Source organism: Sitophilus oryzae, unplaced genomic scaffold, assembly GCF_002938485.1.
Source record: "Sitophilus oryzae breed Bouriz unplaced genomic scaffold, Soryzae_2.0 scaffold_1307_pilon_pilon, whole genome shotgun sequence".
Classification (NCBI taxonomy): Eukaryota; Metazoa; Arthropoda; class Insecta; order Coleoptera; family Curculionidae; genus Sitophilus; species Sitophilus oryzae.
The window spans coordinates 2,654,962-2,674,477 of NW_022145957.1; the positions used below are offsets into that span (position 1 = coordinate 2,654,962).

General features: G+C 33.0%; 1 protein-coding gene and 1 long non-coding RNA gene across 5 annotated transcripts; one reads left to right on the forward strand and one right to left on the reverse strand.

Annotated features, from left to right (window-relative positions):
* The first annotated feature begins 747 nt into the window (after positions 1–747).
* Positions 748–14,304, forward strand: LOC115874941 (nudC domain-containing protein 3). Of its 4 annotated transcripts, none has more exons than XM_030890247.1 (7): positions 748–890; positions 1,174–1,296; positions 1,353–1,534; positions 1,619–1,852; positions 10,036–10,159; positions 10,219–10,320; positions 14,125–14,304. In XM_030890247.1, the coding sequence occupies exons 1-7, from the start codon at positions 853–855 to the stop codon at positions 14,255–14,257; spliced, it is 936 nt and encodes a 311-aa protein (XP_030746107.1). In that variant the 5' UTR covers positions 748–852; the 3' UTR covers positions 14,258–14,304. The 4 variants fall into 4 exon arrangements, with proteins under 4 accessions (XP_030746107.1, XP_030746108.1, XP_030746109.1 ...); XM_030890248.1 differs by having other exon boundaries at positions 880–1,004; XM_030890249.1 differs by lacking the exon at positions 748–890 and adding an exon at positions 909–1,004 and having other exon boundaries at positions 1,107–1,296.
* A 6-nt stretch (positions 14,305–14,310) lies between these two features.
* Positions 14,311–14,791, reverse strand: LOC115874942. Its single transcript, XR_004048931.1, has 2 exons — positions 14,621–14,791; positions 14,311–14,566 (listed from the first exon to the last, which is right to left on the reverse strand). It is a non-coding gene; the product is annotated as an uncharacterized LOC115874942 (long non-coding RNA).
* Between the last annotated feature and the right edge of the window lie 4,725 nt (positions 14,792–19,516).

The following is a 19,516-nucleotide window of genomic DNA, read 5'->3' on the forward strand; positions in this document are numbered from 1 at the left end:
ACTGTAATGTATTCTACGACACAAACCATCTCCCTTCTAAAGAGAAAAAGATAAAACATAAAGCTTATTTTAGTCTTATCACCACACTCTTCGATAAAATATATGTCTAAAATTGCTATTATTCCATTAACTTGATATTTTTAAGAAATTATCATGGAAATTATGATACAAACATTATAATCAAAGTATATTATACCTATTAGTAACATTATAGGTAAAATGTTACCTCTATCTCCCATTGACGTGTATTGTTCTATAAGATTCGTCATGGTAGTACTTCAATACATCAATACATATAATCAAAACTATTGTTGCCTGTAAATAACTAGAAATTAAATAACTTGAAAGAAATAAAATAATTCTAATAAGTTTAAAACCATTAAGAAAAAATACGTAAACGATCATTTTTAATTTTAATGTAAATATATAAATAAATATGTTATTATTATTACAATTTTATATATTCATAATACTTTCATTTCACAATCTTCATTATCTTTCTTACCTTAATTTTGGATATCAAGATAAAGCTGAAATTATAAAATTAATTATAGAATTTGTATTATTATATTATTGATTAACACTCAAAAAAAAATTTTCAACTGCAAATAATTCAAAAATAAACGACGATGTGCGCTTGCGTAGTATCGATGATCAAATGTAGCAAATATGGGCTTCAAGGTCAGCCACCGGATCCACACCTTTACCAACGCCTATCCTTGATTAATCTCGGGCAAGATCTCGGGATAAGGGTCGTATTCTTTGAATGTCGTATTAGCACGTAGCGCGGGTCTATCCATCTATGGTTAGAAGCGTTTCTTTCACCAAATAGTTCTTTCGACTCATTTGCTTATGTCCGACACATCTCTAATAGTAGATGTTTTGACCAGGTAAATATTTATTAACCTATAATTTTTTATAATTAACCTAAACAACAAAACAACCCTTTTTGCCCTTTTTCTGGGCTCTGTTCTGGGTTACCATTTAATGAGCTTTCATAAGAGGTAGGTATTTTATTTATGATGAATTAATTGATTTGTTTTTTTGTTAATATTCGCGTTTATTGTGATTCTAATATTACAGTAGAATAATTACATTAATTGTAGAAATAAAAGGCACATTATAGGTACTACATACTGTGCTAATAGGGTAATTCTAATCAAGTGATTTAAGTTTTAAGGCAGGTATGTCAGAAATAGAATCGGGTAATCACGATGAATTACTATTTAATATGTTAAAAGATTGTAAAACTTTGCCGAAATTTTTCGATAGCATATTTGGATTTCTCCAACGGAGGTATAAATGTATAAATTATATATTAGATAGTTTTTTTAATATTGTATTTTAAATAGGACTGATTTCTATTATACAGCAAGTCACAATGATTCATATGTTGGGTTACCAGAGGGATTGGCTGAGAATTTGGTCAAACATTTGTATAATAAATGGAAACCAAAATGTGATGATCAAATCATTTTTGAAGAAAATGAGATTCCCATTGAAAATGAAATTATTCTGAGTAATGATGCAACAGGTAAATAATATCAACTTCAAGAATGGGAAGAAAGATCTGCTTTTTTACCTTATTATTATACCTAATATGTATATTTTGTTTTAGATAACAGTTTGACAGAGTTTTCAGAGCGAAGTTCATGTTCTCTTTATTTGAATAGTTTCTCAGATTGTGAAAGTTATAATGGAGCAGTTGTAAACAATTATTGCTGGTCCCAAACTATTTCTGATATTGATGTAACTATAAAGTTGCCCAACCTATTCAGATATAAGGACTTCAAAGTTAAAATATCAACAAATCACATTTCAGTTCGATTAAAAGATGATATATTACTTGAAGGTATATAGTTTGTTCAGGCATTTTGTAAATTACTGTGTATTCTTTTTAGTAATTGACATTGTCATTTGATTTGGGGTTATAATTTTATTGACGGACCTCAATCAATGTCAAAATTTCCTTTCAGAAATTGTTATCATTTGATTTAGGGTTATAATTTTATTGACAAACATCAATCAATGTCAAAATTAAAAAATAAAAACATAAATATGAGAAATATAAGAAAACGTCAACAACCTTAACAAATTGCCTACAACCTAATTGAATTGCCTACCTATGAGCAGCGACGATTTAAGATCATGTGACCCCGGTCGTACGCATTCTCGATCGCAGGGTTGAGGCGAGATATTTGACGCTTGGGTGTGTTTTCATTGTTAGTTTATATCATCTGACTATTGACTATTGAAAAATGCGACAAAGTCTCGATCTCGTATGCATGACTCAGGAAGTCATCTGGAAAATATAAGTTTAAGTCGGTACATAATATGTGTATGTTTCATAAATATTAAATATTTACCATGTAGCACCTCATCTGGCACATTATTTATAAAAGTGGTATCTTCCAGAAGACTACTTTACGTCGTTCTAAAAAATATTAAAAATCATAAAATACATTTTATGTTACTAATACATACTTTCGTTGTTCTAATGTGTCGTTTAAGAAACCCAATAATTCATAATATTTATATTTTTTCTTTAATTGTGTTGCTCCAGAACCACTTCTTTTATATTCCATTTCGATTTTCCGCCATCGGACATACCGATCGCGTATGTACCTCCAGCGCTTTTTCAACTCATCCAAAGTTATAATAATCTATGTAAATTTATAAAAATAGGTATAAAATATTTTCTAATATCACAAATATGATCTTTATCTTTAAATATGTTATTATTTCGAGCCATAAATGATTAATTTGATTTTTTGAACGTTCCACTATGGGAAAGTATGGTCGAATAATGGACGTCGTTTTGATATCTCCCGTATCAAAAGTTCATTGATATCAAAAAAATCGGTTTCCGTTTCTCCTTCTTCTATTTCATCTATGTTATTTGTTGTTCTATTTTCTTCGCCGTTATCCTGGCACTGATGAACAGTCCCATGTAAATAAATATTTTTGCATGTACTGCACATATAAACAATCTAAAATCATAATGGTAAACTACATGGAAGTGATATGGAATGGTAAACTACATGGAAGGAATATTAATTATTCTTACTTTAATAGTTGATTCCATTATATTCATTTAACACTTATCTTATAAATTATTTACTATTTACTTGTAAAAAACTACAAAGTTTTACTATCTGTAACGACAAAATAAAATGTCAAGCTATTTTAAACAATTGACGATCGCGCCGTACGCGCCAAAACGGACGCGTTTAAACAGTTCAATCTCGATGACAGCGCTGTAGCGACGGACGACGCGTTACGGATGCATATAACCTCACCTTTCTCTCGAAAGTTACAAGTTTATAATAAAAGGCAAGAAAATAACCCACGATTTAAATTTGGCGAGAACTGTGGGTTGGAGTTGAAGAGTTGCACGATACGGCTAGACGCAACTCACCTTCCTATATACTCACGAGCCGCCACTGACGTAAACTTTGCCACAACTGTCGCAAACATAACGACTTAAGCTTGATTTTCATGCATCCGTTATCCGACGATACGATATTAATTTTATTGGTTGAATTTTAAAACTTCGATTGGTTAGAAACGGTTAACCAATCGAAGCCTTTAAATTCAACCAATAAAATTAATATCGTATCATCGTATCGTCGGACAACAGATGCATGAAAATCAAGCTTTAAGCGGCCCATACATTATCAAACAAATTGCGCAACAAAGCGATGCGCAACGTTGCGTTGCACAACTGATTCAGCGGTCCATACACTATCAAACAAGTTGCGCAACAAAGCGATGCACAATGTTCCGTTGCACAACTGCATCACTCATGCACTTAGTAAAATTTTGATCAAACTTTTTATTAAAAGTTGTGCATTGTTTGAGAAACAATCATGTCCTCAATTGCCATTGCGTCAATTATTATCGTATATACCCTAGATGATGTCGATGATACCAAAAAACGAAAAAGAAAACAAAGAATTTGGATGAAAGAACTAAAATACTGCACAACGAAGCGCAACACACATATACACTACACAACGCGTTGCGCAAACATTCCTGTTGCACAAAAGAATTCAAACATTCTTAAAACTCATCAAACAATTGCGCAACGCATCGAACACTACCACACATTGGCAACTCGTTGCGCAACAGCCTGCGTTGCGTAATTTGTTTGATAATGTATGGGCCGCTTTACATTTATCTTCTTTCTTTGTTGCACACGCGGTAGGAGCACCGCATGTTCCTACGCTACGCATGCTCTATCTATCCTTGTCGAGGACCTATCGTCCGCGTGCCAAATTTGAATATTAATTTAAAAAAAAACTAAACGTTCTCTAACCCAGTGTGAGTACATATTACAACGAAATGTTTCCCTTTTGAAAAGTTATACAATTTCTAATTACAATGAGAGAAATATGTGAATGTTAACAAATCTAACTATTTTTATTTCTTCCGAGTGGTGGTACTTCTTAGGGTTTGTGTGAGTATGCTTTTATTTTAAAGGACACAAGTTTAATTAAATTAAAATAATAAATAAATTTCTAAAAATTAAACTAAAATAAACTTAATTTTCTACATATATAAATTAAAATATAAATTAAAATTCTACATATACAAATTAATAAAAATAAACACAATTCTTAACTTACTCCTAACTAACATAACTAAAAAATTTATCCTACAAAATTAAATATCTACATATACAAATTAAAATAATCATATAATTCTTAACTAACATGACTAATACAAAAAATAAAAAAAAATATCCCTCAAAATACATTTGACTAATATTTAAGTAAGTTTCTTTGAATTGTGCCTTGAGAGACTATTGGAATTTTCTATTATTCTGATTGTAATTGTTTCAGCTTTCTGGGCCTGATGATGGGAAGTTTTAAGTCCCGAAACATGTCGCCCCTTTGCTTTCTTTGAAGCATTTAAATTTAAATAAACATCTTAAAGATTGTGAGTTATTTGTCCCCTTACCCGCCTTCAGAGGTTTTACTTTTTAATTTTAAAAATTTAATTTGTAAAATGCATATATTTAAACAATAAATTGAATGTGTACTGTCACAAAAAATTGTTTTATATAAAAAATATATTTAGCCACACCGAACGAATATCAATATTCTTAGGAAATCTAACCAGGAAGAATATGTGTGGTTTAAGATAAATAAAAGAACAACTGAATACTTTACTTGCCTGTTAAAAGATAATTCGGGGACCTTCATATTAGAACTTCCACACACCAAACATTTTCTAGTCATTTTTACTATTTAGTAGTAAAAAGTATTTAAAGAGTATTTAAAAAGTCCAACGAAAAAAAAAAAGAAATATAATTGCACAAACTTAAAATTAACTTCTCACTGAACACACTTGCATCCTTGGCTGTATAAAAGCGATCGATAAAAGAGTAATTGATACAATTTTTAAAATAAAAAATGCAAAAAACAAACGTTGTTACACAATGGTAATAAGATTATGACATATGATTATGACAATATGATGACAATAAAAAGTTGCTTTCCATAACAATCTACATAGTATATAAAATGCTAATGTTTATCTGTGTCGTCTCTACTGAAGTAACGACTTGCTCTAGAAAGTTGCTTTTTTTACTAAAAGATAGCTAATTGGCTCTTCTAAAAACTGTCGTCGCCGGATTTTTTGTTTTTAATTTAATTAAAAAAAAAATAAATAGTATTTTTTTTTTCCTTATGTCGTGGCAGATGCGCCAGGCTTCAACTAGTATAGGTATAATTTACACTTTTTAAACCGTATAAAATTGTGATTATGTTGGAAATACGTGCAACTTTTAATGCGCATGTGCAAAGTAAGGTCCTTGGAAAAGAGAAAATTATTGAACGTTTCATAAGTGCAATAAAGAAAGCTGGAAAATGGCCTGTCGTGATGTTGGAGACATCGTTTTTAATGCTACTCCTATGGCGTTTATGCATCCACATTTCGCCACTGCAAGAAAATCTACAAAATAAAATAGTTATTTTTTAGAACGTCCACGGTTTTTGTAGACGTATCTGTTTTAAAAAACTAAAGTGGTCTTGAATAAATATTTTAAATAGTTTTTTTCTTTATTCTTTGTATTTTTTTTACTTCCGACGACGGAAAGAGATAAACTTTCCGAAACGTTAGGCATTTTTTTGTCCGTTAGGCAAATTTGTATATCTGTAAACCTAACTTCTGACAAGTAGTTTCCGTTTGGATTAACGCAGAAGTATTTACAAAAAATAACTATTAATTAATAATATATATACCTATATATTATTTTGTAGATTTTCTTGCAGTGGCGAAATACCCATATAGGATTTTTTGGAGAGATGAATCCGTCACATAGGTATAAACATTTTTTATGGATATTTTTTGTATGGCGTATGATGTCACTGGTGATTGGCAAACTGAACGAAATTGGAGCCGCTATCGATCATACCTTCTATTCTTTGTATCATGCTATAAAAGTTTGATTTTTTTGGAAATACGTGCAACTTTAACGCGCATGCGCAAAGTACCCATACAGCACATAAAATCACATTTACGATGTGTATACATTATTAGATGCAGACACAGGGTGACACAATTCCCCCGATGTAAATATGCCACTTTTACACATTGTAGTTCAACACGTATGCACAAAGGTTAAACGTCCGCCTCACAATGTAGCCACAGTATAGCATTTACGTATACACAAAGTAAGGGATACACAGTGTGCCGTAGGATACATAGTGCTTGTGTATTACGTTTAAACTCTGTTTACACATTGCAGTTGTGACTACCGCGTGTATACGTATGTATTTTGCTTCGTATACCTAACCATCTTGTGCTAGATAAAACTACTTCTTATATGAAGGAATTTAGGAAATAATACAAGTTCTGATGCCTAACTTTTCGTTCTTTTTCTTTTTAAGAATTATTTATTCAATGATCCCAATTATATCTTTTTAGAACGAAAATTAGGAAGGCAAAACTTTGTATTTTTCAATAGAAAACACTGTAAAAGAACAGAATTTGTATCAAAATGTATTAACAATATAAGTACCTACTACAACAACATACTAAAATGGTTACACTGGTATATCGCTACGATTTGGTGGACCTCGTTTAGTAATTTTTTCTCCTCTTTTCCTTCCAAACAGTTGGTTTGTTAGCATACACATTCATCGAGCACTCTGTTGGACTTTGTTGTATTTTATTTCCAGATTAACAATCTCACCCTTAAATTTTATATGAAACTGATTATTGAATATTAAACATATCTGTATATTGATCCGTCAATAACTTACCGAATATCAGTGTAAGAAGTTCTTTGAAGTGTTTAAATCTTTCTTTCTCTGGTCTATTTAGATTTTTATTATTTCCAAATTAAAAAAAATTATATTGCAGAGCTAACCTCTTTATCATTATACGAGAATATTTGGAGTTTTCATTCATTGGAGTCAAAATTTGGTAAATTGGGTATCGAGTACGGGAAAAGTCGCTACTATAATATTAATAATACACTTAGGAAGGTGTAACAAGGCAATTAAAAACTTGTGCTTACCTTTAAATCTCTTTTAAACTACACACAAACAGAACATTTATATAGAGCTTCCGAATGATAAAACAATAATAGCTGCTAACACATACCACTGCTAGAAAGGAGAAAGGTACACATAAGATACACTTGGTCGGTGTATCTACGCTGAGGCTATCCGCGCGTGCGCACACCTTCATTTCATGCTAGAATGTAGACACAACAGTACACTATTACAAAGTGTCTATATAGATATTTATATTATGTGTATACGTCACATTTTTACAAGGTGTGTACTATAAGCACAACTATGATACGAAGTATCACACATACGTATGACTTATACATTGTATGTTTCATATACCGACGTCAGATTTCATTATTTTAATAATTATTTGTTACGTTACAAAAACTCTTTAGAATCCTGTGTGCACACGGTATACAACTAGTAAACACTGTATCACACAATTCTATCAATATAAACCTGCGTGTATCTCATATGTATATGTTAGAACTAGATGAACACTTAGGATCACTTTAACATATTTTGTTTTTCATGTGTCTCCCTTGTAGAAACGTAATTTCATTTGGACGTGCTGTATGGGTAATGTCCTCAGAAAAGACAAACCTATTGAACGTTTCATAAGTGCAATAAAGAAGGTTTGAAAATGGCATGTCGGATGTTGAAGACATCTTTTTTAATGCTAATCGTATGGCGTTTATGCATCCACGTAAAAATCGAGTTCATACGCATTGGCGTCCGTTTGTCGTTCCTTTAGATCTTATAAACTTCGTAGATAAAGCTATGCCATATGTAGATATTACACACGACTTTTACGGGACAATCACATGCATTTTTCTATTTATTTTTTTCTAGAACAAGATTATCGTATAAACCTATCTTTCTCTCTAAATACGCTACTGAGCATGCGCAGAACGATATTAGAGATGAAAGCTAGCTTGGAGCGTTTTTTCGCTGCGTTGACAACAATTACTAAAAATATAGACTATTAAAATTTTTTAATCAAGATATCACTAATACGTGTATTTATTATTTTGAAAATATTTGTCATATTATTTCAATATAATTTTTATATAAATTTTAAACAAAAATAAATCATCTATACTAATATATAAAATCCTTAAGTGACTGACATACTAATTAATCAGGATCCTGCTCAAACCACTCAATGTAAGAAGCTCAATTTTGGCATACAGGTTGATTCTAGGGTGTAGAGGTTCGATAAGAAGGGATTTTTCGAAATTCCAGTTTCAAGAGGGTGAAACCACCCCTCAAATATTACAATATTTTTTATTTAAAAAATGGTCAAGTTTTTGCAAAAACGCTTAAACACGTATATTTTATTTTGTTTTTTTACATATTTTAAGATTTTTTAAAAATGTATATGTACAGGGTGTTTCGAAAAATCTGGTCATTGATTAATCACGATCCTGTTTAAAGCGCTAGACGTAAAAAGCTGATTTTTCGAAAACAGATTGACTTTAGGGTGTACAGGTTCGATAAGAAGGGATTTTTCGAAACTCGAATTCTAAGGGGGCGAAACTATCCCCCAAATATTAAAATATTTTAAAAACCGGTGAGTTTTTCGGAAAAACTCTTAAACACGTATATTTTATTTTGTTGTTTTACATATTTTAAGATTTTTTATAAATTTATACAGGGTGTTTCATAAAATATGATCATTAAGTAATCACGATTCTGCTTAAATTGCTTGACGTTTAAAGCTGATTTTGGCAAACGGATTGACTGGGGGTGTAGAGGTTCGATAAGGAGGGGTTTCTCGAATCTCAAATTCCAAGAGGGTGAAAACGCCCCTCAAATATTACAATATTTGTTATTTAAAAAACGGTTAGTCTTTCGGGAAAACGCTTAGACAATCATAATTTATTTGGTTTATATATTTTGAATTTTTTTAAAAGATCATACAGGGTGTTCCAAAAAGTTGGGTAATTTCTTAACTACGATTCTGCTTAAACTGCTTGACGTAAAAAGCTTATTTTTGGCAAACGGATTTTTCGAAAGTCAAATTCCAACGAGATGAAACTGTCCCTCAAATATTATCAAGTTATATAATAATATCGCCATATTGTTTTTCTCATGCTGACATAAATGTGAGAAAATTTTATCCAGTTTGTATGTTAATGGAAATTCTTGCTTTGTTTTATCATCACCATTACAAATGATTAATTCGACGCGAACGAAGTCGCTGGTACACGCTAGTACAACGATAAATTCTCTTGACTCGTGTATTTGGCAAACATTTGTTACTGGCATACAGGGTCCTGCATCCGGCACTAGTGCTTCGGGCATCTGTACAAAATTTCTAAGTTATTTATTATAGAAGCTACGACCAAGCTACGACGCACTATCGCCGGACCCTGTATGCCAATCACAATTCTTTGTCACGTACACGAGTCGTCAGAGTCCGCCTTTAGATATCTATATTTACTACTTAACAACTATGAAATAAATTAGATGATGGGAGGGTATTTTGAATATTTCTATATTTTAGGAGAATTATGTCAAAAATGTAAATATTCTAATGCAATTTGGTCTGTGGATAAAGGAAAACTTAACATTCATTTAGACAAATGCAAAGAAATTTGGTGGGATCGTTTAATTACATCTGAGAACCGGTGATTATATGAAATAGACAAAATAGTAGTTTTTTATAGACCTATTGATTTGTTTTTAGATTGGATATAACAAAACTAGATTGTTCAAGGCCTTTTGAAGACTTACCTGAGGATGCACAAGCCAAAATTGAAGAGCTGGGATGGAATCAAGAAAGGAAGAGGTAGAACAAAATAAAATTATCTTACTGTATAGGGTGGTTGGTTAGTAAGCTAACCAACTGAACTGTATTCCGGAAACTTTGGAACCATGTTCTGCACATAAAAATAATGGGGGGTTTATACAACATAGTCGGAATCATAATCACAATTTTTGTCACAATCATAAAAGTTAAAACCATTATTTTAGATACGATCGTTTATATATCGCAATCGTAATTATAAGCATAACATAATGACCTTGAAGTTCGTAAATTTTATCTTTGATTGTGATTACCACAAAAATCGAAGATCACGTGCGCGACGTCAGTTTTTTATGGTTAGGGGACATTATTTTTTTTTTCATTTTAATGTTTAGTAATATTGAAGAGTGCAGGGAAGAAAGGGGGAAGGTAATTTTTTTTATGTTTTGAGAAATGTCAATTTTAAAGTTTGAAATCTTATTTTAAATAGAATAGTGACTTATTTGTTACTTCTAAAATTTAAATAATTTAAATAAGTACCTAGTAACATTTTCGTTAAGGATAAAATGAAAAATTTCCATTACAAGGTGCGAGAAAAATTTATTTTTAAAGTTACACAGTAAGTATGATAAATTAAAATGCTTCGTTTCGGAGACACAGGGTGTAGAAGTTTAATTATTATTTCGTCTTTTTTCCAAATAATTTCTGAACTATAGTCAATATTGTGATGAAAATTGGTGTCTGGGGGTTTTATAATAAGAGAAATTTGATTTCGATGTCAATTTGACTTTTACTTGTAAGGGGCGCCATATACATCTTTTTTAACTGTTTTGAAGAGTAATAAGTTTTTGTCCGTCCCTGTATTACACTACTGAATAAAAAAATATACATTTGTGGCTTTTTCTACCTAAAAAATGTCTTTTCTTGAGGATTCTTAATAATCAATACATGTCATTTATTGACAAAAAATAAACACTAGATAGATATTTGACTGAAATTATAAATTATGGGAACTTTTTTTTAAGCTAATCATACATTTTTCTAGAAAGAAATAAGATAAAACAGGTTCTGTTATCTTTGGCACCAAAATATTTCAAGTTTATTATTTCAAATTAATAACTATACAGTCAACATGTATAATTTTTGTCAATAATCACATGTATTTTACACACTGACTGACTTTTTTACTCGGTAATACTCGGTATATAGAGACGGACGAAAAGTTATTTAGATTTTAGAGCTAGATCCTTGGATAAAGACCTTGTTGTGCCTGTGCCCCTGTCTGTTTCTCCAGTGGACATTCTGCTTTTCCCTGGTTCAGAGTTTTAGTGCACTACGGGCCATACATTTGGGTATTCCCAGTACTGGCTCTGGACCAAGATAGGATGCCGATGATTCTTGCCGAGCTAGCTCATCGGCTTTTTTGTTGCCTTGGATGCCGCTGTGGCCCGGCACCCAGAATAATTTAATTCTGTTCCTTCGTGCCAGAGCTCCCAGTTTACCTAGGCATTCCCAGACGAGTCTCGACGATACCTTTGGGCTCCCTAAGTGCCGCCTGATTGTCTGAGCATATATTATAAGCTTACCTGAATAAGCTCTTCTATTGTTTTCTCTCACATATTGTAGAATGGCGAAGATTTTGCCTGGAATACGGTTGAGTAATTACCCAATGAAAAGGATAAGCTTACCCTTGGTCTTTCCCCAAATACTCCAGCTCCTGTTCCTTCAACAGTCTTTGACCCGTCTGTGTACCAGGTTAGTCCATTCTGAAGGAATGTTATATATGTCCACATTTCTCGGTCCATTTTGTTCACCTCGAATGGTTTGTGGTAGTGATAAAGAGGGTCATTTGGTCCGATCTCATTTAGAGTAGAGGTCCCCCGATAGAATCCCCCATCTTTAAGTGTCCTGTTTCTGTCCTATTTCCCAGAGACAACACTTTTGTTCTCGATAGAGTTCCATTCTTGCCTCCGCCTGGATCACTATGTGAAGAGGCGGAAGGTCCAGAAGCACCTCCATTGATGCAGTGGGCGTTGACTTCATCGCCCCTACGTCTTTGCACCTTCCTGAGGCTGAGCATTGTTGTTTGTTGCATTACCTTAGGCCACCATACCAAGGATGCATATGTTACTGAAGGCCTAACTAGTCCAGTGTACAGCCAGTGCATCATCTGTGGTCTGAGGCCCCAGATTTTTCCATGAAGTTGTCTGACTACCGCTAGTGTGGTCACCGCCCTCCTTGTGACATTTTCCAAATGTCGGTTCCAGACTACCCAAGTAGCATTTTCACGATTTGCGACCACATGTTTACTAAACACAACGTTGGATTACTTACAAAAAATAGTTAGCTCCGTACCTTGGGTATTAAAATAAATGTAAACGTTGTTGTAACGTTGTGCCGACGTTGAACTAGTACTACAACAAAGTAAAAGCTTCTGCGACGTCGAATAAACGTTGTCTTGTAACCTTTTTTGCTTAAGTGATCTTTAGGTGATTCCGACAACGTAGTTACAATGTTGGGCAATAAAGAGTTTTCCGACGTCACTTTCAGGACCTATTCCAACGTTATGCAAACGTCGTCTGTTTTACTAATTCCAACGTTGTTTAGATTTCCTTATTCTTACGTTGGTAGGACGTCGAGCCACTACCTTTTTGCAACTGTATTGAACCATAACCTTAAATCTTAAATTTTCACTTCATTCTTCTGTTCAGTCAGACAGTTCAGTGCTGTTTTTGTTTTTATAAAAAAAACTTAATTAAAATGGGACATAAGAAAGGTACATATAAAACTAAATTTAAATATACATCGACATATTGCCGATACTTTATCCACTCCCTCGTTTATTGAGATTATAGAGGGCGCACAAGCTAGACTCTAGGATGACTAAATTAGACAATCTTGCGACTAGTATACTACCTGTTTAGGCTGAACTGCGACTTTATTAGTCCAGTATGCGACTACTCGAACTACTCCATCTTAATCTCCAAAACAACAAAGTGAAAGCCGCCATGTTGTTGAATAAGAAAATGTTTCGTTCCTAAAATAGCAATTCCTGCTTTTTGAATACATAACTTGAAATATTTGACCCTAAAAAACACGCGGAAACAATTTTTTCGACTGCGAATAAATTATTCTCATTTTACTAAAAAAAAATTCAAGAAATTTTTTAAAACTTCTTTAATTTTAAGGCCCATTAGTATTTTTCAAAGTAGAAACAATACATTTATCAATAAAGTTGTTTGTGTTTAACTTTTTTACTTTGGGCAACGAGTTACAGAGTCGGTTAAAGTGTTTCAATAATTATGATCTTCAAACATCCTCCACACTTAAATAATTTTGTTTTGTTTTCCTTTACTGCCATCTGGCATATGTCTCTAACTAAATCATAAAAATAATATTTTTTCTATAATTATCCCAATTTAGGATAAAACGCGACTTAGACGCCATATTAATATAGTTTTGTATTTGTGTGAATTAGGATTTTAAACAACGTTGCAGTTTATACTAAATTAGGCTGCTAGCCAACGTCGGTGTCCAAAAATTATTCTCCAAACTAGTGCAGACTAGGGTTGGCACGAGGTTGTGCCGACGTTGCGTCCCGACGTTTGGTCGCGTGACACAACATTGTCCCGACGTCCAAATGCTGCTTGGGTAGTTTGGTATTCAGCGTGATTCCTAGATACTTGACCTCCCCCGAGAGAGGAATTTCATCACCGCAGAGTCTTAGAGGTCCTAGTCCCTCCAAAATGATGAACTTGTTTACTTATTTTTATGTGCAGAATATGCTGCCGAAGTTTCCAGACTACAGTTCGAACCACCCTGTATATTAAATTATTATTGCTATAGATTGGGTTTGCCAACCTCCGATGATATGGCTAAACAGGAACTTCTGAAAAAAGCGTGGTATGCAGAAAATTCTCCATTTTCTGGACCGTTTAATCCAAACGAAATATCCATTGAAAATGCGGATAATATTTAGTATTATAATATACAGTTATATTGAATTGTTACAGTTTTAATAAAACTCTCTCATAAAAATTAAGTGTTTTATTAAGTTTACACATACCTATTTTATAACATCAGCCAGATCTTGTTTAGTTGTTGCCCCAGCGGCGATGTAGCTTGGTGAAATAATTTGGCTTTTTGTTTGAATAAAGCTGCCTCTCATTTCTTAGTGTCTGATAAAAATCCGATATTTTTGTGAAAAATTACATTTTAGAAGGGTGCTGTTGTATATTTTCGATAGATCTTTATATATTTGTGGTGACATTATTAATGACGACTTTAACTAAAAAGAAAAAAATTGTAAAATTTGTCAAATCCTGGAAGATAAACCAAGTACCAGTACTGGATACCTCGCAGAAACATTCCGGAAAAGAGTTTTAAGTGAAGAGAAAGAACCCGAGACCTCCACGAGCAGAAATCAAAATAAAATTCAAAAGACTACTGGAAATGAAGTTTGTCCATCAATTACCTTAGTGAATTTTTTAAACTGCGACATTAAAATTAAAATGAACTCAGAAAAATTCATGTGTCTTTTTTGCACTAGTTACACAAATAACTATTATTATCATATATCGTTTATGATGTCATTTTGTAACCTTGGAATGAAAGATCCCATAAAGAACCCCGCAATTAGTGGAATAAAATAGAGGTTTCAATTAGCGTAGAAGTTTGTTCCTTCAATTTCAATGTAAGCATTCAGAACATTTAAATTAGTGGTAGAGTCATTTTCAATTAGTAGAAAAAGTTAACAAACCTTTGACTATTCCACTAATTATACTTCAAAATTTGCGGGGAATGTTATTTGGCCCTTTGATTATCATCCGTCAAGAGAAATTGTGGTTAGAAATCAAAAATTTATTGTTTTATAAGCTAAATATTTGGCTTTCTCTATGGATACAACTAACTATGGCAAGCCGTTGCTAGGAAACGTTAGTAAACTAAAAAGTATAAAGTGTAATTGAAACCACGAATTTATTCCACTTTCCGAGGTTCTGAATTAAGCTTTAGTTTACGATCATTCACAATGTTTAAAAAATACAATTAAGATTAATAGAATAATCCTAGCAACAGCTTGCGGTAGTCATAGGTTCATTCAGTCATTGTTGTATCCATAGAGAGAGCCTAATATTTAGCTTATAAAACAATCAACTTTCTATTTTCAACCAGAATTTCTCTTGACGGATGATAATGAAAGGCCAAAATGACATTCCTCGCAAATTTTGAAGTATAATTAGTGGAAAAGTCAAAAGCTTGTTAACTTTTTCTACTAATTGAAAAAGACTCTACCACTAATTTTGACGTTCTGAATCCTTACATTGAAATTAAAGGAACAATCTTCTACGCTAATTGAAACCACTAATTGCGAGGTTCTGAATGAAGCTTAAAGTTTGAAGACTTTTTCTACTAATTGAAAACTACCACTAGTCTGAACCACTAATATCTGACGTTCTGAATGCTTACATTAAAATTAAAAGGACAACGCTAATTGAGACCACTTATTTATTCCACTAACAAATTAAAAAATTATTATATACAGGGTAAACAACTGTTTTCAACTTTTTGTCAGATCAATTTTCACTCCTATCTTTTCTATAACATTGCTGGCAAAGGTTATAGCGCATATTTTTAAAATGTTTTCAATTTCATTAAAATGTTAAATATACAGAGAGTGATTTCAAAATTTATATTTTCGATTAAAGCTGTTAAATTTGGGTGGATTGTTGTACATTTTTTCTTAATGGATTTATCATTAAATTTATATTCCAAAATTGTCAAAATGTCAATGCCATTATTTAATGGTATTCATTATTAATATTAATAAAATAGAAAACAAATTTCTTGCAGTATAGGTATATAATAAAATTATATAAGGATTCTTGCCACTTAACTGCTTATATAGAAATTTAATTCTACGATGTGTTTGTCATAATGTGGATCAACCTGCTCTCACTACCGGTTTCGGAGCCCTACTCCATCATCAGGTGAGCTTGGGCAGATCCACAAAATGACAACCACAGCGCAGAGATAGTTAATTCCGACTTGTCGAAAAGTGTCGGTTAGATATTAAGTCCCGGACGGGAGATAGCGGCCTGCGTACAATGGTAGTACTTTCGTACCACCGGGGCGCAACTATCGATAGTAAAAGGATGGTAAAAGGTTTTTTTCAGGCAAGCCAAATTATAAAATAGAAAACATTATGACAAACACAGCGTAGAATTAAATTTCTATATAAGCAGTTAAGTGGCAAGAATTCTTATATAATTTTATTATATAGGTACCTATACTGCAAGAAATTTGTTTTCTATTTTATAATTTGGCTTTGGCCACACACAGTTACTGGACATGCTACAGTACAGTCTTATACCTTATCCTAGTTTCCTTCTTTTATATATACCAGAGTTTTCGAATAAAGTGTACTGCTGGCTGAATGTTGTAAGGGCAAGTGGCCATATCTGGATTGGATCGGGATTTGAGTGTTCCCAGAGTCATAGAACCTTTCCATAGAAGAAGAAGCATAAATTCATTGGGATCTAATTTACTTATACAAAAGTGCTTCGCTTGTTCTAACAGACAAATGGGCATCAAACTTTAAAAAATAAACACATTCTTTAAGATATTTTAAGGACCGTTATTCCGATTTGAATAAGATTTGGGGTATCCGTGTTTTTCTAAGCCATTTAATATTTGACTTTTACAAAAAAAAACAAAAAAAAAGTACGGAAGGGTAAAAACTACGCCCACCTTTACATAAATTTTTGTAGAAATGTTTTCCAACTCCACCGACGACCGATTTTTTTTGGTCCTTCTAGTATTTACTACATTTTTTGTCTATATACCCATTCCAGGTTACGGATGGAATCTTCCAGGTTCTTCAGTTTCGCTTCCAGTTGGTTCCCACTTGGAATCAAGCTATGTAGGTGCATAAAATCTAGTATACGCTAATAATCTAGTTGGCGAAAATATGGAATGTTATATTAGTATCACAAATGATTTTTGACAATAAGCTCCATAATTTTAAATTTATTAACGTTCGGGCTTATTTTTGCCTAACGCCCACTAACAGACACACGAAGTACTTTTGTATACCCTGCTGGCAAGCGAAGCCTTCGGTCGGCCTTTACATGTATAGAGTTTATCTGCATATAAGCTTACCTGCCAAACCTGTTTGTATCAGGAACACGCTGTGTGTAGACGGTAAAACGGTAGCACGCACAAACCAACAAGCGCGGCCTGCGTAAACGTCGCGCTGCTAAAGATTTTAGTTTGCGCAAACCAGTTTGTGCGGTGATATCATACATGTAGACGGTATCAGCGAGTTCAAACTACAGTTTTGTGACTTTTTATTATTATTTTAGTATTTATCAACTCTCAGAAAATGTCTGATATGCGTACTTATTCCCATAAGGAGTTTATGATGAGTTTCATTGAAATATATTGATCGTTGCCATGCCTATGGAAGATAAAATCGAAATATTATTCCGATAGAAACAGAAAAAATGCGTACAACTTAACAAGTATAGCTAGAGACGGGAGAAATATGAAATAAGAGACGCCCCTCGATGCGCAGTGGACAGCCCACAAATTTGCTTTAATCAGATTTTTCGTAGCGTAACTGCATCTCTCTTCCGCCGAATGCGTTCTCTCTCTATTGTGTGCGCGACCGGTGCTATCCCCAAGTCTCTTTCTATATTTGTCAAACTGTACAAGAAACTGGTTTTCTAACTTAGCTGGTTTGCTAACCCTAGCAGGCAACTATTAAGCCTGACCAATCACGTTAAAGTTTTTGACAAACACAAATGAATTAACACCCTTCAAATAACCACGCTAACCAACCTGATTGGTCAAGCTTAAAAGTTGACTGCTAGGGCTAGACCGAGGGGGAAACCGCTGACCTAAATTTTGTACACCAACTTCCCTTTTATGCAAAAACTTCCTCATACATCCCTAATACTTCCTTTACATCCTCAATACTTCCTCATACTTCCTCATATTTCCTCATACTTCCTCAATACTTCCTCATACTTCCTCATATTTCCTCATACATTCTCAATATATCCCCGTACATCCTTAATACTTCCCCGTACTTCCTTAATACTTTCCCGTTAAACCAAAATATGTAATTCAAAATATATCTCTATTAATTATACCAAAAATAGGCAGCGTTATAAAAAAGCCCTAATAGCAAAAATTTAATTGTTTACAGGCGTTCAAATAATATAACGAATAATATACAGGGTGGTCCGAATTGTATTCCGGAAACTTTGACAGCATATTCTGCAGATAAATATAAGTAAAAAATTTCGTATAAATGTATGCCCTAAAATGCTTAGTTAGTTTTCAATAATAAAAAAATGAATACATTGAATCAAATTATTCTGTTCAAAAATATATTCTTTAATTACAAAATATTACTTACATAAATACAAAAATAAACTGGAATAAAAATATGTAATCAAATCAATTTTTTTAACGTTTTATAAATATTTTGTATTTTGACTTTGTCGTGTCTACTAATTTTAAATAAATCGTTTTTAAGGGTCGTTGCTAAGGAAATTTATAGGACCTTAAAAAAAATAATTTTCGTCGACATCTAAAGGCGCATTCTCACGACTCGTGTACTTGGCAAGTACTTTTTATTGGCATACAGGGTCTGGCGGGAGTGCGGCGTAGCTCCTATAATAAATAACTTAAAAATTCTGTATAGATGCCCGACGCACCGTGTATACCCTGTATACCAATTACAAATGTTTGTCAAGTACACGAGTCGTGAGAATGCACGTTAATGCTGCGAGTACACACTCGCCGAGGCGACCGGAGGCGCGACACAAAATTAACGATATCTACATTGTTATTGGCTAGGACCGTTATTTTTGTCGCACCTCGGGTCGCCTCGGCGAGTGTGTACTTCCAGCATTAGATTTTTGGCCATTTAAATCCCCCAAATCGTGCTTTGCATATTGTTGTAAAAACTGTAATTTGTACTTTGCATTCACTAGATTATCAGTTATCCTACCTATACAGGGTTCGGCAATAGTGCGTCGAGCATCTGTAGCTCCTATAATAAAAAAGTTAGGAATTTTGTTTAAGGGCAAACTTAAATTATGTATTAGGATGTATTACAGGAAAATATTTTAACTTCTACAGGATGGCTCAAAAAAGTGAGTAGGTGAATACGATTTTTTTAAATGGAACACCCTGTATATTATTGCATTTTTGGTTTCCTTTTTAATCA